This window comes from Sphaeramia orbicularis, chromosome 19 (genome assembly GCF_902148855.1).
Source record: "Sphaeramia orbicularis chromosome 19, fSphaOr1.1, whole genome shotgun sequence".
Classification (NCBI taxonomy): Eukaryota; Metazoa; Chordata; class Actinopteri; order Kurtiformes; family Apogonidae; genus Sphaeramia; species Sphaeramia orbicularis.
In genome coordinates, this window is record NC_043975.1 from 10,040,794 (window position 1) to 10,065,974 (window position 25,181).

The 25,181-nt window shown below is 32.0% G+C and overlaps 1 protein-coding gene and 1 long non-coding RNA gene across 4 annotated transcripts in view; both read right to left on the bottom strand.

Annotated features, from left to right (window-relative positions):
* Positions 1-1,084: 1,084 nt before the first annotated feature.
* On the bottom strand, positions 1,085-2,094 carry LOC115410185 (uncharacterized). The gene is made up of 2 exons (XR_003934070.1): positions 1,914-2,094; positions 1,085-1,173 (listed from the first exon to the last, which is right to left on the bottom strand). It is a non-coding gene; the product is annotated as an uncharacterized LOC115410185 (long non-coding RNA).
* A 1,086-nt stretch (positions 2,095-3,180) lies between these two features.
* LOC115410182 (cadherin-related family member 1) overlaps positions 3,181-25,181 on the bottom strand; it is a 43,227-nt gene continuing 21,226 nt past the window's right edge. For 2 of the 3 annotated variants that reach the window (XM_030121677.1, XM_030121676.1), the window contains 5 exons: positions 21,918-22,082; positions 21,279-21,346; positions 14,008-14,236; positions 12,514-12,768; positions 3,181-3,913 (listed from right to left, as the gene is read on the bottom strand). In XM_030121677.1, the coding sequence (XP_029977537.1) occupies positions 3,356-3,913; positions 12,514-12,768; positions 14,008-14,236; positions 21,279-21,346; positions 21,918-22,082 (1,275 nt within the window). In that variant the 3' untranslated portion in view covers positions 3,181-3,355. Of the gene's footprint in view, positions 3,914-8,983; positions 9,640-12,513; positions 12,769-14,007; positions 14,237-21,278; positions 21,347-21,917; positions 22,083-25,181 lie in introns of those variants that run through there. The other variant, XM_030121678.1, reaches the window with a different exon arrangement.

The window sequence follows — 25,181 nt, forward strand, 5'->3', positions numbered from 1 at the left end:
AGAAAATGACTCTAATTTCGTTTTGCCCACATGTGAAGGCAGTGAGCAGTTTTATACACAGATCCTACATGTTTGACACAGACTCTATATATAAATATTTATGTCTTTAAAAGAAATGTATGTGGATGTTATGTACAAAATAATCTGAGCTTGATAAATTCAGAAATATGACTAACTTTTACTAGCTAGTGGAGTTTTTCTTTTTTCTTTTTCACAGCTTTTTAACAGATATAACTTGTGTTGTCCATAATGTGTGATATACCGTATTTATATTCAGAATAATAAAATAATACAACGCTGTACAGTGAAAATGGACCCATGTTTTGTTTTGTTTTTTTTTAAATAGAAAAGCACCTTTCTAGAATAACGCACACTCAAATAAATTACAAGCGACTCCGTTAGCTCGTGTTACCGTGGAAACCTACAGTGGCACATTGTAATCGTACAAAAGAGCAACTTCTCAGCTTTTTGAGTGGCTCATGAAACACAGTAAAAATATGATAACACGGGTCCTTTAGCACTTCAGAATAAGCAGAGAAGTTTCCCGTTCAGCTGCACGCTCAAGTGAGCAAGAAGATTTTTTTTTTTAGGATTTACTGAAATGGGTGAAATCCAAGTTATGTGTTGTGAGAATATGATGCTTTTCAGGAAGTTATACAACATATGTATTCACGGTAAGTCTTGGTAATCCTCTCCCCGGGGTTTTACTGTTGTTAGGATGATGTAATCCTCCTCAAGATGGCAGTGTGGTGAATTATCTCCGACTGAACCTCAGACAGACTGAGCTCTCCCTCCTTTCATTATCTAAGCTCAGGTCAGCTCAGGTTATACGTTAAACACCTCTGACTTTTAGAAATTAGACACAAACATGTACCTGCCCTCTTTGATCATCCTTAAACTGTTAACTAGGCCGAGGCAGTGCATACGAATTCATCTGAGTAATTAATTAAGTTTCTGTTTTTGAGCAAAGTGAAAAAATCCCTGAATAAAAAACAAAACAAAAAAAACCCAGATTTCTTAATTTCTTGCTCAACAAGAATTAAAAAAAACAACCTGGTATTATCATAATTAATTCATTCCCAACCAATTAACACTGAAGCAATTTCATTCTCAGTTATTTATCATTCTCAATAAATAACCCCTCCCATTGAAAGTGCATTTGTTGACCTTAACCTTCCGGTATCCGGGTGTGCCTTTTACTCACACTTTGCACTTCGTGTTAAAAAATGTCATATTATTTTTCACAATTTAAAAAAGCTTAGAATTCAAAAGTTGTTCATTTTTGCATGATCTTTAAAATTCTGGCCACCAACTAAAATTTGCACATTGTAAACGAAAGAAAATTACAAGACTGTGCCTAAAACGCACTATTTCTTCCATTTGATATGTATGATTAGGGCCAACCTCGATTTACAAAAATAAAATCAAATTAGAGCAGAAAAATAAATCAATATATAATATTTAATAGTTTGATTTATAGGTGTGCATTTTACGCACACTTGGTGACAGATGCTAGTATTTTTGAACATTTGACCTAGCGCCAAAAATAATAATGCAAATTAACCGATGTTGCTGTTAGTCATTGACATATGCCAGGCTACAAAAATCAAATAATATGTGATCCGCTTTTTATGTAGTATATTGAAAAAAATAATAATTTTTTGTGATTTTTGAATCCAAAAAAAAGTTAGTTTACATTACAGACACGGCATTTAAAGGGTTAAAAAATGTGACAGTTATTGAGTATTTGGTATTTTTATTTACGGCTCAAGTTGATGAAATAGAAAAAAGTGTAAAAGAATTAAAAACAAACTGTATGAAATTTTTTTTTGCCATTATTCCACAAGTGTGCCAAAAAGGCACACTTGGTGCTCAGTAAGGGTCTTGCTGGACGGGATACCGGAGGGTTAAACATATACATTTAATTTGGTAATTTTTCTTAGGGTTAGATTTGAGAAATGTTTAATCTGCCACATTCTAAACAGAGAATCTAGAGGATGTTCCCATTCTAATGAAGTCTATTACATGTATTCGACTTTATAATCCCTCTATTTAAATTCTAATCCTATGCAAAAGTTGCATGAACTAAAGAAAACGCTGCAAAAATCCAAATCTTACCAAGTGTTTTTTTCTCATTTCTAGTCAAAATATCGCATCACACTTAAATAAGACATATACACCTAAAGAGTAACTTTTCAGTCAGATATAAGAACTTATTTTAAGACAATAGATCTTGAAGATCTTATTTCAAGACATCTTACCGAGATAATTTTCACTTGTTCCATTGGCAGATTTTTTTTTGTTTTGAATTAAGCAAAAAAATCTTGAATTAAGCAAAAAAAAAAAATCTTGAATTAAGCAAAAAAATTCTTGAATTGAGAAAACAAAAATCGTGAATTGAGCAAAAACCCAAAAAATCTTGAATTGCGCAAAAAAAAAAAAAAATCTTAAGTTGCGCATAAAAATCTTGAATTGTGCAAAAAATCTTGAATTAAGCAAAAAAAAATCTTGAATTGAGCAAAAAAAAAAAAAAAATCTTGAATTAAGCAAAAAAAAAAAAAGATCTTGAATTGAGCAAAAACAAAACAAATCTTGAATTGCGCAAAAAAAAAATAAATCTTGAGTTAAGCAAAAAAATTCTGACGTCAAGACTTTGATAGATATGGATCCAATTACTGGTTCATTGATCCCCTTGATTCTAATCCATATAAGCCTTTTGTTTATTCATTATGAGTATTTATGTCTATTTTTCCTACTTCTTTGCTTATATTGATGTTGTGTGATGTTTCTTAAAGTTCTAATTCTTCAAATTACAGCTACACTGGAAAAAAATGCCCCTCTAAAAACAAGTTTAAAAAAAACAAAAAAGAAAACAAGATATTTTTGCTTGAATTAGCAATAAATAAATAAATAAATAAATAAATAAATAAATAAATAAATACAAATCTGCCATTGGAACAAATGAAAATTATCTTGGTAAGATTTCTTGAAATACAATTTTCAAGATCTATTGTCTAAAAACCAGTTCTTATGTCTCACTTACAGTTCCTCTTTTAGGTGATTATGTCTTATTTTAAGTGTGATGAGATATTTGGACAAGAAATAAGAAAAATACACTTGGTAAGATTTAAATTTTTGCAGTGAAGGATTTTCAAACATCTTCTCCTTTTAGATTTTCAGACCATAAATCATCAAAGTGAGAGAAAAACATAAACAAATACACTTTTTTTGGCCATAACCACCCAGCCCTGCTCTTCACACATGTACTAAATGTAGGGAAAACCTACCATTTTAACAGAGTCGCTACGAGTAGTACATCTGTCACCGAGTGAGGAGAATGAAGTTCTTTGTTGGGTTAATAATACATTCCTTTGTTGCTCTCTATTATTTTCTGCTCCAGCTTCATTTTCAGCTCAGACACTAAAGCAGAGCTGATGTTCCCCTCTTTGCGACGTCCGGATTTCGCCTTCTTGGATCCTTTGGAAGCCAGGGCCCCCGATATTGTTGGGACCGCCCTGGGCCTCTCGCTGGGCCTGGTGTTGGAAGGGGGCGGCGGCGGCAGACAGGGGGCGCTAGGGGGCGGGGGTTTCGGTCTAGAGGCGGAGCTGCTGCTGTCTTCTCGGGTGCTAGCTTCTGGGTCGCCGACTGCAAACTTTGCAGCGGGGTTGTTGAATTTGAAGACGGGCATTTTGTTGATCCAGGGCGGCGGCTGCTGGTCCCTGGGTCGTCTTTTTATGATGCGACGCGCTGGCATGATCCTGTTTGACTTAGAGTTGCGCATGTATATAGCCGTAGAGATCATGACAGTCACGCCTACTAACACGCTAATGATACCAATGACCATGCCTAGAGCTTTCATGGGATTGTCCCTACTTCTGAATAAAAAGGCCGCCATGGGCCCGTTGAGATGGGTCTGTAAAAGAGCACAAATGAAATAGTTTTACTCAAGTCCAAGGGGCTGACGGCAGGCAGGCAGGCGCTAATGCAGCATTTGTACCAAGCATGCAAGCGTCAGATGGATGGATAAGCAAAGCACTGACAGACCAGGCCCAAATAACATGTCTACCAACATCCAGTCGACGGTACATTTAACAACAGCACATTTCTGCAAACATGGACATGAACAACATCAGTGTTTCTAGATACATGAACCTACTGTAATACTGAGTCTACTGAGTTTTCATCCATGTATACTTAACCCTATAACACCCAACGTATCATATTTGGTACATGAGTTTTGAAGTCCTCTATATCAGGGGTGTCAAACTCATTTTAGTTCAGGGGCCACATTCAGCTAAATTTGATTTCCAGTGGGCCAGACCAGTAAAATAATAACATAATAACCTATACATAATGAGAACTCCAAATTTTTGTCTTTGTTTTAGTGCAAAAAAACCCAAAAACATTGAATTATGAAAATACTTACTTTTATAAACTATCCAAAAAAAAAAAAAAAAAACCTGGAAAAACTGAAATTTAAATTAAAAAACATAAGAAAATTTAGTGCAATTTTAACAATATTATTCCTCAACTTATCATTTCTACATGTGCATCATGAATCAGATCTACAAAGACACTAAACACTGAGGAACAGACAGAAAAATAGTTAAAATTGTGCTGAATTTTCTTCAGACATTTCAGGTTGTTCATATTTGTTTAGGTTATTCACATTTTAGTGTTACAGGATAGTTTGTAAATGTAAATATTTTCATCATTTAACAATATTTTTTGCACTAAAACAAAGAAAAAAAATTAAGCTGTTAATTCTAGATTTTTTTGGGCTTAATTGAACATTTTTTTTTACTTAATTGAAGATTTTTTTTTTTTTTTTTGCATAATTCAAGATTTTTTTTTACTTAATTGAAGATTTTTTTTTTTTTAATTGAAGATTTTTTTTTTACTTAATTGAAGATTTTTTTTTGGCTTAATTGAAGATTTTTTTTACTTGATTGAAGATTTTTTTTGCAAAATTCAAGATTTTTTTGGACTTAATTGAAGATTTTTTTACTTACTTAAAGATTTTTTTTTTGGCTTAATTCAACATTTTTTTACTTAATTTAAGCTACGGGGGGTCACGGGGGTTGCTTGGAGCCTATCCTAGCTACTTAAGGGAGAAGGTGGGGTACACCCTGGACAAGTCGCCAGTTCATCACAGGGCTGTATTGGTTATTTTTAATTCTATTAATTTGCACCACTTGACTGTTTCCAAATCAGTAGGTGTATTTTTTTCAAATGTTCCATCTTTGTTGATTTTAATGTTGCTCTGCTCATACTTTAGTTTTTAGTGTTGTTTCTCATAAGCCTAACCAGGGACAAAATCTGCTAATTAGCTACAAGTCCTGTATATGTTGCATATTTTAAAATGTAAAAATGCCTTTAACTATTGTCCCTATCAAACAAAATTCTGAATAAATACTATTTGCAAATAAGGGGCTGAGCTTTGGTATTAAAATGAATACGTCTCCACTAAAAATGGTGCATAAGTTGACATGTCTTTGCCATTTCCAGTGTGTATTTGCAGCTCTTTGGTTGCTACTCCCACACAGTGGGGAGGGGTCTATAGGAACAATAATAAGCAGATAACAGACGGGAAGGGAATGCTGACTGACACAGTCACCTGATGGCAGGATTATTCCAACAGAGTACATCCTGTGACTCAGACTTTGTACTTAGACATATTACAACCAAACCTCAGTATTTTCTTAACTGTAATGAAATAAATTTTACTGGATTAACCCTATAACACCAAACCTATCATATTTGGTATGTGAGTTCTTAAGCCCTCTACATGATCAGTGTGATTTTTTTTTCTTGAAAAACCTGATGTATACAATTATATACATGCAATACACAGATAATCCACCAGGGGGAGGAATTCATTCACCAGAGGCCTTTCCAGTGACACTACAAGACTGTCATTAATGAGGAAGGAGGAAGAACTCTGACAATTTTAAAAAGGAATTACCAATTTGTTAGACATGTTTGCGTAATATGTTTTTGTTTGTTCAAAAATAATAATATTTGAGCACTGAGACCTGATGTATCAAATATGATACAAAATTGAAACTCATATTTGGAAATTGATATTTGAAAAAAAAAAAAAAAATTCTTGGTTGTTAAGAAGGACCAAAAAAGGCTCGAGTTTCAAAGAATTGGAATTTTCCGTCACTGATTTAATGATTCAGGCTTTACAAGGTTAATGGTTGTGCATTTTGTTTCGATAAATTGGAAAAACACAAAGACCTGTAGCCTTATCAGTATGAAATTGATTTTCAAGTGTGTGAAAGGTCTTGTAGTAAAAATATTTAGTTAACTCATAAAGGCCCAGTGCTACTTTTGTGACAACTCAAAAAAGATTTTTTTTTTTTTTTTCTGTAGAGTTAACCTTTCTTTTCATCGTTTATTACAATATTTTTCTCTGTAATTTTGCATTTTTTCAGTGAAAATCATGTATTTTTACTTAATTTATTGATCATGTAGATGTTCATAAAAACTCAGAGTAAATTCAAAGGTTTTTCTTCCAGAAACACAGAAAACTGAAGAAAAAGTGACTTCTTCAGCGAAGCTGTCAATAAACTGAACATAAATTTTGAAAAGGAATTACCAATTTGTCCGATATGTTTGTGTTATATTATGTTTTTCTTTGTTCAAAAATAATACTATTTGAGCATTGAGACCTGATGTATCAAATATGATACAAAATTGAAAGATACATGGAAATTGAAATTTGAAAAAAAAAAAAAAAAAATTGGGGGTTGTTCAGAAGGACCAAAAAAGGCTCCACTTTCAAAGAACTGGAATTTTCTGTCAAGGATGTAATGGTTCAGGCTTTACAGGGTTAAATAATCTATACTAACTGCTGTTTTTGTGGTTATTTTTGGTTTCTGTATGTAATAGAAGGATCTAAACATCTACATATTTTCACCTTCATAAAATAATTGCTAAGTAATTTTTTGGCTAAAATGACTTTTTTGCCCAAATCATCAAATATTCAATTTCTGGTTAAATTTTTTGTGTTTCCTTAAAAATCTGAGAAAAAAAAAAATAGACAATGTGTAAATACTTTTTAAGTTTGCTTGTTGGACAGTAGTTTGTATCAGTAAACTATAAACACAGAAAATAAATTCTTCCTATAATGAGGAGGAAAGGCATCTCCAGTTTAAACTCGGGATTAATAATATTATATATTAATAATATTTGAGCATTGAGACCTGATGTATCTAATATGATACAAAATTGAAAGTCATACATGGAAATTGATATTTGAAAAAAAAAAATGGTTTGGTTGTTAAGGACCAATTAAGGCTCCAGTTTTAAAGAACTGGAATTTTTTGTCAATAATTTAATGGTTCAGGCTTTACAGGGTTAAACCTAAAAACTGATTGAGGACACACCAAAAAATTAGCAGAAGAGTTAAATCAATATAACAGATATACAACATGTAGAAATTCTGGTATGAAACACATCTGTGGTTGAATATAAGTATCCATGGTTTGCAGAAACATACAACACAACACACACACATTCATTTATCATCTATGTACTTTGTCAGTTCATTTACTACACAACTGAACAGACTATTAATGCAAAGCCAAAAACTAAGCACATGACTAGTTGTTGGGAATGCGTCTGGCAGTGCAGTGCATTAGGATTCCTCTATGGGATGTGCACGATGAGCGTTGAACGTCAACATTGACAAAAAAAACAGAATGACGTACATGATTTTATGAGGGATGAACGGAGATTAAATGAGTAAAAAGCTTTTATTCCATCTATTTTAGTCATTTTAAAAGCCTCAACAATGAGTCACACTCCTAAGAAGGGGGACATATTTTTAATTAAGGACTATTTTATTAGGATAGTCCACCCACGTCACTTTTATTTATGATTTGATATGTACAGAACTGTGCAAAAGTACTACTCCAACATTAGGTTTGTTGGTTTAGTAAAGTTCTATTGACCACACATATGCATTTGTCTCTATATTTAGATCCAATCTGATAAATGTGAAGTATAAACAAATGTTTCAGACAAAAACAGCTTCTATAAATGAAAGTGGGCGTATTTAGTGTGATTTCCTGTTACATTTAATGCGTCTTTAACCCTTTCGTTCAGACATTATGAGATTTATTGGATTAATTTCGTGATATTTTTATTCTATTTATTATGTGGTTTGTGTTTGTTTTTTTACAATGTTTTTATGTCGGATAAAGATTCTATTCTATTCTATTCTATTCTATTCTATTCTATTCTATTCTATTCTATTCTATTCTATTCTATTCTATATTTTATTCAACACATGTCAGATGTTTCTAATTGTTTGTGCTGCTTCTTGTCATGGGGTCAGGGGTCACACAGTAAACACTAATCTTAACCGTTATTTAATTCTATGTGTGTGTTTTTTTTAAGGCTGTGCACATATTTTCTGTATTTTTTTTGTTTTTGTTATATCTCAAGAAAAGAAAATGAGAAATAAATATGTATCCTCATTACAAATCTAAAAAACCAACACAGAATAAGACTTTTGCACAGTACTGTATATTAAAGGATTTAAACGGATTTTTCGTCTTAATTCATGCATGAAACGGTAAAAAAACAATGATATTCAGTTGATTATTTACAGAGTGAATTCAGTTAATTTACTAAGAATGGTTTGTGTTTGTTTTTTACAATGTTTTTATGTTGGATAAAGATTCTTATTCTATTCTATTCTATTCTATTCTATTCTATTCTATTCTATTCTATTCTATTCTATTCTATATTTTATTCAACACGTAAGATGTTTCTAATTGTTTGTGTTGCTTCTTGTCATGGGGTCAGGGGTCACACAGTAAACACTAATCTTAACCGCTATTTAATTTTGTGTGTTTTTTTCAAGGCTGTGCACATATTTTCTGTATTTTTTTTTTTTGTTTGTTATATCTCAAGAAAAGAAAATGAGAAATGAATATGTATCTTCATTACAAATCTAAAAAACCAACACAGAATAAGACTTTTGCACAGTACTGTATATTAAAGGATTTAAATGGATTTTTCCTCTTAATTCAAGCATGAAATGGTAAAAAAAAGTTGATATTCAATTGATTACCTATAGAGTAAATTCAGTAAATTTACTAAGAAAAACAGCTGAACTATTGAATTTCAAATAAATGAAATGTTAGAAATACTCTAAACTCTCCATAAGTGGACTCTTTAATTAAATACTATCACTGTTTGTGCTTTGAGTAAAAAAAAAAAAAAAGAAGTAATATTATGGCTTATTTGTTCTTTACACTAGTTTCTTGGCTCAAAAAAAAAAAAAAAAAAAAAAAAAAAAAGAAAATCTTCCTTCAAATGTGCTCTAGTACTCTTTTACAGACAACAACCACTTAAAAAAATAAACATCTTTTTAAAGGTTATAAAAGCTTCATGTGGTAACACAACCAACAGTCCAAACAGTTCTCACTTGACTCTGCGGACCACTTTTATATAGTTACTCTCAGGGTTGATTCGAGACTTTTTCACGGCGTTACAGTACAGGATTGTGGATATGCAGATGGTTAGTAAAATGAGGGATGTGACAATGCTGAGACAAATTCCAAAAACAGTCAGCGGACGTTTGCTGAGGCTCCGGAAGTACGAAATAATTCGACCCTTGATCTGAAAAGCACGATCACAACACACAAAAACCAAAAAGAAGGCGAGTCATGTCATGATGTAGGATGAAGAAATGAACACATGATGAACACAAAACTGTATGTGAATGACTGGAAACGTTAAAGGACAGCGTTAGTTTTAGTTTTTCATGATCAAAATCACAAAAAATGTTACATGAGTAATAATATGGTAATAGTGTGGGATCAATAATGGACATATTTGGATGATGTAGACTGAAACAGGGTAGAAATAAAACATAATAATAGGAAAAAACATGGCAAGATAGCTTTAAATAACTACATTTTTAACAATAAGATCATTTTAACCGTGCAATATTTTGATGAAAAAGATATGATTAATGCTGTCAACATTAGGTTTGTTGGTTTATTAAAGTTCTAATGTCTACACATACGCATTTGTCTCTATATTTAGATCCAATCTGATATATGTGAAGTATAAACAGCAGGAAAAACAAAAGGTTCAGACAAAAACAGCTTCTATAAACGAAAGTGGGCATATTTAGTGTGATCTCCCTTTACATATAATGTGTCTTTAACTTGATTTACCGGATTAATTTTGTGATATTTTTATTTTATTTATTATGCGGTTTGTGTTTGTTTATTACAATGTTTTTATGTTGAATGAATGAATACCATTAAGGATCACACTTTTTAATTTCATTGTAAAATGTCCAATGACAATAAAGATATATTGTATTATATTGTATTATACTGTATTATATTTGTACTAGAAGGATTAATGCTGTGAATTGTTCCTTTCGGATTTCAAAGAGCAAAACTGTATTTCTTTCTATTTAATTTAGTATATGATAAAACCATATTATAACTAGGGGTGTGTATTGGCAAGAATCTGGTGATACGATACAACTTACAATACTAGGATCACAATGCGATATATCATGATACTGTTAAAAAGGCAGTTTTTTATTGGTTTTTATTTTTTCCACAACTGTACTATTGTGCAGAGTCCATATTATTCTATTATAAGTCTTATCTCAAGAACTCAAAGAAGCATGTTGATTGAGCACAAACCCCGCACTGAAACTGTTGGAGCGCCTCGTTCAGTGTTATGACACCTCAGTTTGAGTTTTTACATGAAAACTAAGTGCAGGATTTTCCAGAATATTTCATAATCTCTGTGATGTAGAATAGATTCATTGATGCTTTTGCTCTATTGGGGGGTTTAACCCATGAAGACCCAGTACTACTTCTCTGGCAGTTACAAAATATTCTTTTTCTCTACATTTAACTTTTCTTAAGTGATTTATCACCATTTATTATAATATTATTCTCTGTATTTTGAGGTTTTTCCAGTGAAAATCATATATTTTCCTATATTATTTTACTGATAATGCAGATGTTCATAAAAGCTCAGATTAAAGTTGAAGGTTATTATATCAAAAACAGAGAAAACTGAAGAAAAAGTGACTTTTTCAGTAAAATCTATCATTAACTGAACATAAACCCAGTGTCTCCATCCACTGTCATTGATCCAACACTGGGTTGTTATGGTTAAAATAAATCATTGTGGTCTGCCTGAATTTAAACCCAAAAAATTTTAACCATTACAGACCTAGAATTATTTATGTGGTGACTTCCAGTTGAATAAATTCAAAGGTTATTTTAAAGATTTTTTTTTCTGTAGATTTAACCTTTCTGAAGTGATTTATTATCATTTATTACAATATTATCCTCTGTATTTTGCATTTTTTTCAGTGAAAAAACATCTATTTTCCAATATTTGATTTACTGACCATGTTGATGTTCATAAAAACTCAGAGTAAATTCAAAGGTTATTCTATCAGAAACAGAGAAAACTGAAGAAAAAGTGACTTTTTCAACAAGATATTAACTGAATGTAAAATGTATGATTAGGGCTGACTTTGATTTACAAAATAAAATCAGATTAGATCAATATATAATATTTAATAGTTTGATTTATAGGTGTGCCTTTTTGGCACACTTGGTGATAGATGCGAATATTTTTGAACATTTGACCTAGCGCCAAAAATAATAATGCAAATTAACCGATGTTGGAGTTAATCATTGGTATATGCCAGGCTGCAAAAATCAAATAATATTTGATCCACTTTTTATGTAGTATGTTGAAAAAAAACAAACATTTTTTTGTGTTTTTTGCATCAAAAAATGGTTTATTTACATTACAAACATGGCATTTAAAGGGTTAAAAAAATGTGACATTTATTGAGTATTTGGTATTTTTATTTACAGCTCAAGTTGATGAAATAGAAAAAAGTGTAAAAGAATTAAAAACAAACCGTATGAAAATTTTTTTGACATTATTCCACAAGTGTACCAAAAAGGCAAACTTGGTGCTTATAAGGGGCCTTGCTGGACGGGATACTGGAGGGTTAATTGGATATTATTTTATTTGTCGCTTTTACTTAAGTACTGTGTTTATGAACAAATCTGAGGTGCAACACTTGTTCTTTACTTTCTTTTTTTTAAAATTTTTTTTTATTATATTGAAATAAATGTTGGAATGGCAATAAATTAAAGTTCGCTCTCTGATGGGACATTACTGTGTTTTGACCCATAAAAATTTTAAAAAATATTGAAAAATTTCACAGAAGAAATTGTGAAGCAATTATGTCCTCCAATAACACACTAAGGTTGAATTTTTTTTTTTTTTTTAATTTCTATGAGTGCCCTATAAAGTGTTAAAGCTCCAACGGTAGCTTTTAAAGAAGATGAATTAAATGTAAAACGATGGGATGCTAAATTACCAGCTGCATAGCATGAAAAAGCTACCGATCATTTTAAGTCGAACTAAAGCTTCAGCTCAGGCTTTGAGGACTACGCAGTGAAAGCAGCGGCGGTTCAGAGCAGGTCTTACCGCCTCGGTGATGTCGATGTTGACCACGGCCGTAGTGCTGAAGGACGGAGAACCTCTGTCCCTGGCCTGGACCACCAGAGACCACGTGCAGTCCTTCTGCTTGGTGATGTTCTGGACGATCTCCATGGACTTGATGTAGGGCTTCAGGTTGATCTCCCCCGTCTCGGCGTTGATGTCGAAGGCGTTGTCGGGATCGGCTTTCATGATGGAGTACTCGATGACGTTGTTAGGAGACTCTGCATCGTCATCCACTGCCTATGAAGAAATAACAAAGAGCCAAACAGTTAGGTCTTCTGTTAATGTAACAGGGATGTAACGATTACCGGTATAACAATAAACCGCGATAAAATTGCCGATGGTTAGTATTACCGTTTAAATTCTAATTATCATGATAACCGTGTTTGATTACTGCACACTTTTCTGGAGAAAACGCCTATGTAAAGATCTGCTTTTATGTCAAATATTTGAGTATAGTTTTAATTTATTACAGTTTTAATTGTATATACCTAATATTTGGAACCAATATTCACTTTTAAAGTCTTTGAAAAGGTTCGTTAAGCATCTGGGTGTTATTTATGCAATGAATTATATACATTTTTCAAATTGGATTTTACATTTTTTTGTGAGTTTTCTGGCCTTTTGTGATGATATAGTAAGTTAAAGTGAAAAAATAATAGATGAGAAAGATGAAGTTGTGCTGAAAAAAAAGATCCCAAACATGGGTATAGTAAACATTTGTTTATATAGTATATAAAGGCAAAATCAAAAGTAGTGAAAAACTTTGCAGTGTTTTTTTATATATATAAAAAATATTTTTATTTTTTGTTTATGGAATGTCCTTTGCAGTGTTTCTTTTCTTTTTTTTTTATAAATATATATTTTTTTAATTTTTTGTTTATGGAATGTCCTTTGCAGTGTTTCTTTTCTTTTTTTATAAATATATTTTATTATTTTTTGTTTATGGAATGTCCTTTGCAGTGTTTTTTTCTTTTTTTTTTATAAATATATATATTTTTTTAATTTTTTGTTTATGGAATGTCCTCTGTAGTGTTTTTTTTTTTTTTAAATAAATATATTTTTTATTTTTTGTTCATGGAATGTCCTTTGCAGTGTTTTTTTTCTTTTTTTTTTTTTATAAATATATATATTTTTTTAATTTTTTGTTTATGGAATGTCCTCTGCAGTGTTTTTTTTTTTTTTTTTTAATAAATATATTTTTTATTTTTTGTTCATGGAATGTCCTTTGCAGTGTTTTTTTTTTTCTTTTCTTTTTTTTTATAAATATATATATTTTTTCTTTTTTGTTCATGGAATGTCCTTTGCAGTGTTTTTTTTTTTTTTTTTTTTTTATAAATATATATATATTTTTATTTTTTTGTTCATAGAATGTTCTTTGCAGTGTTCTTTTTATTTATAAATAAAGTTGTGACCTCTTGAACCCTCCCCCAAAATGTACTTCTGTATCTCAAGAGGATATACCATCCCATAATGTACCTCCACTCGGACGGGCGTGCCAATAATCATCGTCTTCTCCAGCAGATTCTCGTCGAATTCCGGCGGGTGGTCGTTCATGTCGAGGACGGTCACAAAGACTTCGGCCAAGCTGTACTTTCCCTCCGAATCCTGGGCTTTGACGTAGAAGTTGTACTTGGAGCGGACCTCTGCGTCCAGGCTGGTCCAGGGCTGAGTGGAGATGAGGCCTGTGGACGGGTGGATGGAAAACCTGCGGATCAGAGCAGACACAGTGTGAGTCAGAAGCACAGCTGCCCATCTGGTGTCAACACCCTGCCTCTGGAAAAACAAGACGAGCCAAATATATAAGTTCACAGCACAATAACTATTTATAACCTGTGAATCTGGGTGACTCATATTAATCACATTAGGATCTCACTATGTCAAATAGATCCTTCTTCTCAGCTCATGTGTTTTTTGTTACGCTGACGGGTATTTTTATGTTAAACAGTTTTCTACTAAATTCAGACTGTTTACAGAAAAGATTTTAGTGCAGATTTGGATCCAAAAGCACTTTCTAATTTGGCAAAATCTCTTTATCACTGTGACAAACAAGTCTGAAGATGTTAATTAACTCTTGCTTAAACAAAAATACTTCAGTACAGGATGAGTTTACTGGATTTTCACTATTTTTATACAAAGGCCTTAATGAAATAGGACTAGGCTATTTTATTTATTACATATTTGCCTTGAAAAATATATTAGTAATATATGAACATCTGTCTAACTCACAATAATAATTCACCATATGAAGCAACAATTTAGTCTCTGTAAAGGAGACTGAAGTTTATTTATCTGTCCTTTCCAAATCCAGGATGTTTACTGAACAGATTTTAGTGCGGATTTGGATCCAAAACCACTTGTTGCTCTGGTAAATAATAATAATAATAATAATAATAATAATAATAATAATAATAATAATAATAATAATACATTTTATTTGTATAGCGCTTTTCATGGAACTCAAAGACGCTTTACATAAAGTAGATAAAAACAGAAACTAAACACATTAAAAACAGGTAAAAACAGGTGCAAAAGGCAGGTATATGAATATAAAACAATTAAACATTAAAATCAATCTTAAATAAGTGAGTTTTTAAAAGTGATTTGAAGGTGTTAAGGTCGGAGCAGTGTCAATCCCCTCAAATCTCCTTAAGTGTGACAAAAAAGTCTGAAGATGTTAACTGTCTATTCCTGAAATGCAAATATTTCAATGGAGAGCAATTTTAATGGGATTTTCACTATTATTATTATTATCACTGTCGCTATTTTTACTGTACAAAGGCCTTAATGGTTAAAGACTAAGCTACATATTTTATTAAATATTTAGTTTATATTATATTCACTTGTTCATTTAAAAAAAAAAGTATTTATAATGTATGACTAATAATTCCTCATATAAAACAAGTTTCTATTTTCCATCACATTCAGTATTTTTTCAAGCTGATAAATTTAGTTAGCATTTAACTTTTCCTTCTAATTTCCAGGATGTTTACTGAACAGATTTTAGTGCCGAGGCATTTTTTTCCTTCAGCAAAAACTCCTTAAGTGTGACGAACAGAATTAAAGTTTATTTTTATACACTAAATCCTTAATACGGGACAATACGAGTGGATTTCAACTATTTTTAAATGCTCCAATTTCTACTTACGTGCTACAGCTTTTTCTTGTTAACTATTCACCTGATGAAAAAAACATACTTGTGTGACTCACATTGATAATTTACTAAAACAAAGCAGATTTTCCATCGCAGTTAAACTGGTTTAAAAGTTAACACATACTAATATATTTATCTATATTAATTAACAGCACAGAGAGGAAAATATAGTCTGTGTACAGGTTAAAAAACAGATGTCTTTCACTTCTTACAAAACACAGGATGTTTAGTGAACAGATTTTATTGCTGATTTGCATCCATTAACACTTTCTTTGGATAAAAATCACGTGAAGTGTCACAAACAGACTCAAGATGTTAATTGATCTCCTGATTAAAAACTGATCCTTCTGTAAACGACAACATATTCTGATATTTTGTTAAGTAAATTCCCGTCATTCATCACAGTCAACTTGTTTTATTATACCACTGAGTATTTGTAAGTAATTAATCTTTAAATAATCATGAACAAGTAGATTCAAAACGTGCTTTTGTCTTTGCACTTTACATTTGTCAGTGCAAAAATATATTTGTAACCTGTGAATTTTCTGTGCGACGCATGAATAATTAACATGAAGTAGGTTTCCATCTTTCATCACAGTCAGCATGTTTTTCTTTTAGACTTGTTAATAAACTAGTCTTTAATGATTAAAGATTTGAAACTACTTTGGTGGAGACTTCCAAATTAGTTTTACTCATACATTTAACCAATTATTGTGATTTATGACAATATTATGCCCTGTATCTGTTTTATACAGTGGCCCAGAGGTGCAACAGGCCAAAAAATTATCCACTATAAGAAAAAAAACAGAACAGCCCAAAAAATAAAAGAGAACAGCCCAGAAAATTATCCACTATAAAAAAAAGAGAACAGCCCAAAAAATAAAAGAGAACAGCCCAAAAAATTACCCACTATAAGAAAAAAAGAGAGCACCCCAAAAAATTATCCACTATAAGAAAAAAAAGAGAACGGCCCAAAAAATTATCCACTATAAGAAAAAAAGAAAGCAGCCCAAAAAATTATCCACTATAAGAAAAAAAAAGAGAACAGCCCAAGAAATTACCCACCATAAGAAAAAAAAGAAAAGCCCAAAAAATTATCCACTATAAGAAAAAAAAGAGAACAGCCCAAAAAATTACCCACTATAAGAAAAAAAAGAGAACAGCCCAAAAAAGTATCCACTATAAGAAAAAAAGAGAGCACCCTCAAAAATTATCCACTATAAGAAAAAAAAGAGAACAGCCCAAAAAATTATCCACTATAAGAAAAAAAAGAGAACAGCCCAAAAAATTAACCACTATAAGAAAAAAAGAGAACAGCCCAAAAAATGAACCACTATAAGAAAAAAAAGGGAACAGCTCAAAAAGTTATCCACTATAAGAAAAAAACAAACAAACAAAAAAAACATCATCCACCTTTTCAGTTAAGGGGGCGCTGTTTACCTGAAAGGTCTCTTGCTTTAACATTAAGGCCACCACGAAAAATAAAAGCAAAGGCTGAAAATTTTTAAGGTCTTCAGCTAATGTGGCTAATGCCAAGGGTAAACAGCACCCCCTTAACTGAAAAGGTGGATGATGGTTTTTTTTTTCTTAAAGTGGGTAATTTTTTGGGCTGTTCTCTTTTTTTCTTATAGTGGGTAATTTTTTGGGCTGTTCTCTTTTTTTCTTATAGTGGGTAATTTTTTGGGCTGTTCTCTTTTTTTTCTTATAGTGGATCCGTTTTTGGGCTGTTCTCTTTTTATTACATTGGGTAATTTTTTGGGCTGTTCTCTTTTTTTTTTCTTATAGTGGATAATTTTTTGGGCTGTTCTCTTTTTTTCCTTATAGTGGATAATTTTTTGGACCAGTGGATAATTTTTTGGGCTGTTGCACCTCTGGGCTACCGTAGGCTTATCTGTTTTTTCTTTTTTCTTTTTTTTTTTTGTTTCTCATACCTATGCTTTTTATTGCTTCCCTGCTGTAATGCTTTTGATGTTTTATGTAAAGCACTTTGAATTGTCTTGTACATGAAATGTGCTATAGAAATAAACCTGCCTTGCCTGTAATATAGCATTTTTCATTGAAAAATATGTATTTTCCTATTTTTTTTTTTTTTTTTCTATTCTTTGCTTATTCGGAGAGCAGATCATGCAAAACTTTCCTGTCGGGTACAAATATTTTTACAAACTGGAAAATGTAGAGAGTAAAAAAAACAACAACATAGGACAGTGTTTTTCAACCTTGGGGTCAGGACCCCATGTGGGGTCGCCTGAAATGATGATGGTCTAATAATTTTATAGAATTGCCACGACATATTTTCTATCAAACAAAAAACACTAACTTTTAATGGATTAGATATTAATGTTAATCTGGATCCAGTGAAGAAGACATTTACTTGTATCTCTTAATTATATGGTCCAGATTTTTGTTTTTTAACTGTCATTCAAGTTTATAATGGCCGAAATATAAACATTGTGGATAGAAGGTAATCTGTACATCACCATTTCTATTGACTTTCAATATTCTGAGTCCCTCATTCTGCCTTTTCTCCTCCCGTCATCATCATTCATCCAGTCTATATTTTGCATCAGCCTTTTCCTCTCACCCAAACACATCATCTCCAAAAGACTGCTGTGAAATTTGACAGACCTCCCACAAGTTAGGTGTTGAATAAATCAACACCACATCCATTTTCAGGAGGATTGTTTATGAAAATTTTGACAGAAGCTTTTATCACACTAACATTTCCTACAGAAAATCAATAAAATCATTAATTTAAAGGACAATGTGGCCTTTGTTTATGCTTTTTAATCCAATGCGGCGTTTTCTACTGTTTGATTCAGCCTTTACTGTCTTATTTTGCACTGTGAAAATTCACAAGTTGCCTTGAAACTGATAACTTTCGCACAATTAACTCAGGTTGCCGCCTGCAGACGGGAATAAATTTGCACTTTTCCTTCGCTGCACGCTGCCTTGCTTTTCAAAGCTGCCGTCTCTGTGGCTCCAGCTGTCACATTGCATGTTAATTGGCTCTGCCTATGTGAGACGGGCCAGGCTGTCTATTTTTAACCCTCCAATCCAATTAGGAGATTAGCCAGCATCTTGCAGCCATTTTAGAGCGAGCTGTTTGTGCAGCAGAGGGGCCAATCATACTGATTTTCTGCTTATACCTCTCCCCATCAAAGAGACAAGCTGATAAATCAAGACCGGTGTCCTGTTGACCGAGTTTACCCAAAGACCAAGCATCTGAAAACTCTTCGAAGTTTTGAGGCAATAAAGCAAATCATGGTAAAATGTGTAATCTGTCTTATTTTTTGAAGGATCTAACTCAGTGATTTTCAACCTTGGGGTCGGGACCCCACGTGGGGTCGCCTGGAATTTCTAGTAATTGATAAAAATAAAAACTTACTAATAAAAAATATATGGGTATATGAGTTGACAGAGACAGTCACATATATAAAAGACATGACAAACTGTGAAGCTGAAACTGAAGCACTGTGGTTCTGTTTATCTTTCAAATGTTCATTGTGGTCAGTTTCAGATGCTGCAGCTCTTTCATAATTCATAGTTTGAGTTATTGTTTGTTCAGTATTAATTTGCAGCTTTGTAATTTTTTTTTTTTTGCATGAGTATTTGTACTTTGTTTGTCCTTTAGTATTAACTCCGTATCTGTTTGACTCGTTTACTGTGTGTTCGTTCCTTGGCTGTTTATTGTAAAGTGTCTGAGTACTTAGAAAAGCGCTATATAAAACCGATGTACCATAATTTCGGTTCTATAAGCTGCTACTTTTCTCCACACACTGTGAACCCACGGCTCAAAAATGATGCTGCTAATTCAGTGTTTTTCAACCTTGGGGTCGGGACCCCACGTGGGGTCGCCTGGAATTCAAATGGGGGTCGCCGGAAATTTCTAGTAATTGATAAAAATAAAAACTTATTAATAAAAAAGATATGGTGAGGTGAGAGAGACAATCCCAATCCATAAAAGACATGACAAACTATGAGTCTGACACTGAAGCACTGTGGTTCTGTTTATCTTTCAAATGTTCATTGTGGTCAGTTTCAGATGCTGCAGCTCTTTCATAATTCATAGTTTGAGTTATTGTTTGGTCAGTATTAATTGTCAGCCTTGTAAATTTTTGTTTTTTTGCATGTTCTTTGTTTGCCCTTTAGTATTAATGCCATATCTGTTTTATCTGTTAACTGTGTGTTCGTCCCTTGGCTGTTTATTGCAAAGTGTCTTTGAGTACTGAGAAAAGCACTATATAAAACCAATGTACCATAATTTCTGCTCTATAAACTGCTACTTTTTTCCACACACTGTGAACCTGCGGCTCAAAAATGATATGGCTAATTTATGTTTTCTGGGCTAACGATCAATCCGGCTGACAAAGAAGGAAATAGAGCTGCTGCACGTAAGCTTGACATCAATGAATCAATGGTGAGACATTGGAGATGGGGTGGGTGGGGCTTATAGTCCGGAAAGTACGGTATTATCATTATTATTATTATTATTATTATTATTATTAAATCCAAGCTTGACTGACTGTACATATCCTGACCAAGGAAAATAAAATTCTCACTTTGTGCAGCAATCTACACCTGGCCTTTCTGCCTCCCTCCATAATAATATACATTATATAGACTAAATGTCCTCTAAAATTAACCTGTCTTTGAAACATAGTTCAGAAAACTATTACAGGATCAAAAACACATTAATTTCTGGGAAAAAAAAAAAGTCTCAGTTTTGAATGTCTGGGGTCGTCAGAAATTTGTGATGTTAAAATGGGGTCACAAGCTAAAAAAGGTTGGGAACCACTGGTTTAAGATGTTCAGTATTAATTTGCAGCCTTGTAATTTTTTATTTTATTTTTTTGCATGAGTATTTGTGCTTTGTTTGCCCTTTAGTATTAACTCCATATCTGTTTTACCCATTAACTGCGTGTTCGTCCCTTGGCTGTTTATTGTAAAGTGTCTTTGAGTACTTAGAAAACCGTTATATAAAACCAATGTATTATTATTATTATTATTATTGTTGTTGTTGTTGTTGTTGTTGTTGTTGTTGTTGTTGTTGTTGTTGTTGTTGTTGTTGTTGTTGTTGTTGTTGTTGTTGTTGTTGTTGTTATTATTATTATTATTATTATTATTATTATTATTTTATCCAAGCTGGACTGACTGTACATATCCTGACCAAGGAAAATAAAATTCTCACTTTATGCTGTAATCTACACCTGGCTTTTCTGCTTCTGTCCATAATAATATACATTGTATAGCCTAAATGTCATCTAAAATTAACGTTTATTTGAAACATAGTATTGCAAACTATTACATGATCAAAAACAAATTAATTTTAGCCCCCCCAAAAAAAGAAGCCTCTGTTTTGAAAGTCTGGTGTTGTCAAATTTGTGATGATAAAATGGGGTCACGAGCCAAAAAAGGTTGGGAACCACTGATTTAACTTTTTTTTTTTTTTTTTTTTTTACTTTTTGACTGAAGTGTGCTGTAAATTCATTTTTCCTTTGTTGATAACTGAGTGTTTTTTTAATGTATGGGAGCACATGGAGTTAAAAAACAGATCCAACTGAGCCGGAACTGGCCAGAGTAACAGGTTTATACTCACAAATCTGATCCTGATCCATAAATCGTGTATTTGACTTCACCCCAACCCCCTGAATCGGGGTCATTTGCCTAAAAAAAACAAACAGGATATTGATTAGTGCTTCTAACAAAAACAACAACAACAACAACAACAACTAAACAGGAAGTAAACAAAGCTTAACAAATTATGAACAAAACTAAATATAAGACATGTGACAGTTATAGGTTTAAATATGTTTCGCTGATGATAACCAGCTATAGGGTCTTAAGCTCATGTACGCAGGGTGGGGCTGATTATAAACCTCTTCTGGGGATGGAAGCGTAGGTCATCGTGATTAACCTTGGACAAAATTAAGCTTTTTACTCCACACTGAGTAGCTCGGACAAATTGCCTGGTAAAAGGATGCTTATAATGCAAGAGAGGAAACAACAATAAATATGTATTTCTGTAAAAAAAAACTAGCATATGCCACAATGTCATGATGTGAAATTAATGCAGCAACAAAAAACAAAAGCCAGACAACTCTGAGCTTTGGGATCTGGAGACAAACCGGCTTTCACATAATGAACGGCGCTGAGTAATATGCATTTATTGGGAGATTGGTGGATTATGTAATCACTTTGGTGGCGTTTAAGCAGAGTTTAATCTCCATTGACTCACTGTCACAGACACAACGCTGGAGCCTCCTGGGGAGTTTTCAGGGACTCTGGCGATGTAATACTCCGAGGTGAATTTGGGGACGTTGTCATTGGTGTCCAACAGGTTGATCACGATGTCGGCGGTCGAGCTGAACCTCTCAGGTGTGTCGATTTCCACGGCCAGCAGCTGCACAAAGACCCACGCAAAGTGTGAATGTAGTCTATAAACTCACACAGTCACTTAAAAAGCAGAAATACTGTTCAATGATTTAATGAAGATGTTAAAATTGGAAGGTTTGTAAATTTAATATCAGTGCTTTTTCAGCAGGTGGTCAAAGCAGACAATGTTTGGGATGTGTTATGATTAAATTATTTGGTAACACTTTATAATAAGTACACTCTTTGAAGCATTAGTTAACCCTCCGGTATCCAGGTGCACTTTTTAGCCACACTTTGCACTTTGTTTTAAAAAACTTCATATTATTTTTCACAATTTAAATAAGGTTAGAATTCAAAAGTTGCTCATTTTTGCATGATCTTTAAAATTCTGTCCACCAACTAAAATGTGCACATTGTAAACAAAGACAATTACCAGACGAGCATCTGTCTCCCAAATGTGCCTAAAACGCACTATTTCTTCCATTATAACCACTGTTTTTGATCCGAAAGCCATGAAGGCATAAATCCTGCTTTTACTGATATCTGAGCTTCATTTGAGAGGTGAGGGTCTAAATTAATTTATTAACTTTGTTAATGTTGGAGTTAATCATTGACATATGCCAGGCTGCAAAAATCAAATAATATTTTAATCCAATTTTTATGTAGTATTTTGAAAAAAAAAAAACAAAAAAAAAAACAAACACATTTTGTGTTTTTTGCATCAAAAATGTAGTGACATCATGATGATGAGGTCATTTAAAGGGTTAAAAAAAAGTAAAATGAATGATTATTTGATATTTATGATTAGGGCTGACCTGGATTTACAAAAATAAAATCAAATTAGAGCAGAAAAATAAATCAGTATATAATATTCAATAGTTTGATTCATAGGTGTGCATTTTACATACACTTGGTGACAGATACTAGTATTTTTGAACATTTGACCTAGCGCCAAAAATAATAATGCAAATTAACCAATGTTGGAGTTAATCATTGACATATGCCAGGATGAAAAAATCAAATAATATGTGATCCACTGTATTTGTAGTATACTGAAAAAAAAATGGTTTGTTTACATTACAAAGATTGCATTTAAAGGGTTAAAAAATGTGACAATTATTGAGTATTTGGTATTTTTATTTACGGCTCAAATTGATGAAATAGAAAAAAGTGTAAAAGAATTAAAAACAAACTGTATGAAAATTTTTTTTGACATTATTCCACAAGTGTGCCAAAAAGGCACACTTGGTGTTTAGTAAGGGCCTTGGTGGACGGGATACTAGAGAGTTAAACATTAACAAATACTGAATTCATCATTTATAAAGCATATTTCTGACATGAATGCTCATTAATATATGGTTTATAAGCACAGTTATAAATGTTTTACTCATCATTAATAAGCTCATCTACAATGTGCTAAATGATTGTATTTTCATACTTTATAAATTATGGATTCAGATTCAGAAAATCTCATTTGTAAATACTTTATATGGCATAGATAGTGCACACTTTAGATGAGCTCACACCATAGACTTAATTAATGAGTAGTAAGTGCTTTATAACTACCTGAAATAATGAATTCCTGTATTAATAACTGTTTATAGGACATCTATTGGAAAATAAATGTGTTAGTTATATGAGTTAGTATAAAATACTTACTAACATATTCACTAACCATTAGTACATGTCTGAATAGTGCATGTGCGAGCATAAATGCACATCATAACTGGTTTGTCAGCGATGCAATACAAAATTTTTAAATGCTGAATCCATAATTTATAAAGTATGAAAATACAATCATTAAGCATATTGTAGATGAGTTTATTAATGATGAGTAAAACCATTATAACTGTGCTTATAAACCATATATTAATGAGTATTCATGTCAGAAATATGCTTTATAAATGATGAATTCAGTAATTGTTAATGCTTTACTAATGTGCTTATTAATGATGAGTAAAAGCTTTATAAATGTGCTTTTAAACCATATACTAATGAGTATTCATGTCAGAAATATGCTTTAGAAATGATGAATTCAGTATTTATGAATGCTTAACTAATACTTCATAGTGTGTACTTATCGTAAAGTGTTACCAATTATTTATTTATTTATTCCTTTTTTTAATGACAAAACACTCAAATCCATGAAAATACACAGAGAAAAAAGAATCATTAGCGACAAACTGAGATTAAATATTGTGTAATCTAGGTAATACTGTGTTATTTATGTTTTTATGTAATACTTATGTAATATTAAATCCTGATGATGCTATAATTATGTGAATGATACTATTATTGCTCACATGTTACTGTTTTTATTCACCAACTACACTTTATTTATATAACATGTCACTAATGCCAGTGTTGAACTTTAATTAACCCTTAAAGACTTAAAGCTATTTTTGTGACAACTTGAAATGAATTCTCTCTACATTTAACCTTTCCTAAGTGATTTGTCATCATTTTCTATAATATTATCCTCTGCAATTTGCATTTTTCAACTAAAATCTAATACTTTGCTCTATTTAACTTACTGATTATGTAGATGTTATGTAAATTCAAATGTTATTATATCAAAACAGAGAAAACTGAAGAAAAAGTGCCGTTTTCAGCTAAATATATAATGAACTGAACATAGAAACAAGTGTCTCCAACCAATGTCATTTATTAAACTACATGGATTTTAGTGGTGAAACAATGTTTTAGAAGATGACGGTGTTTCTGTGTTTACTATGGAGCCGCTGAACGTCCAAATGATGACAATGAATAATGACAATGACAATATCTTTGGCTTTTGAAACCACATGGGATGTTTGAATGTATTATTTTTATTCAGTTGTTTTAGTTGGTATTGGTTTATTGTTCTTATTTTTTGTTGTTTTTAATTGTACAGCTTTTTATGTTTTTAATCTATTTCTTGTATTTCATTTTATTAGGTTTTATCTATTCTTCTGTATTTTTATTTATTTATTTATTCAATTAACATATAACATTTAATATATAACATTTTTTACAGTTATTCTATGTCTTTTAATCTATTCTTGTATTTTAGTCTGTTGTTTTGGTTTTTATTTATTCTTCTGTACAGCCCTATGGTCCACTGTGGTTGTTTTGAAGTGCTTTACAA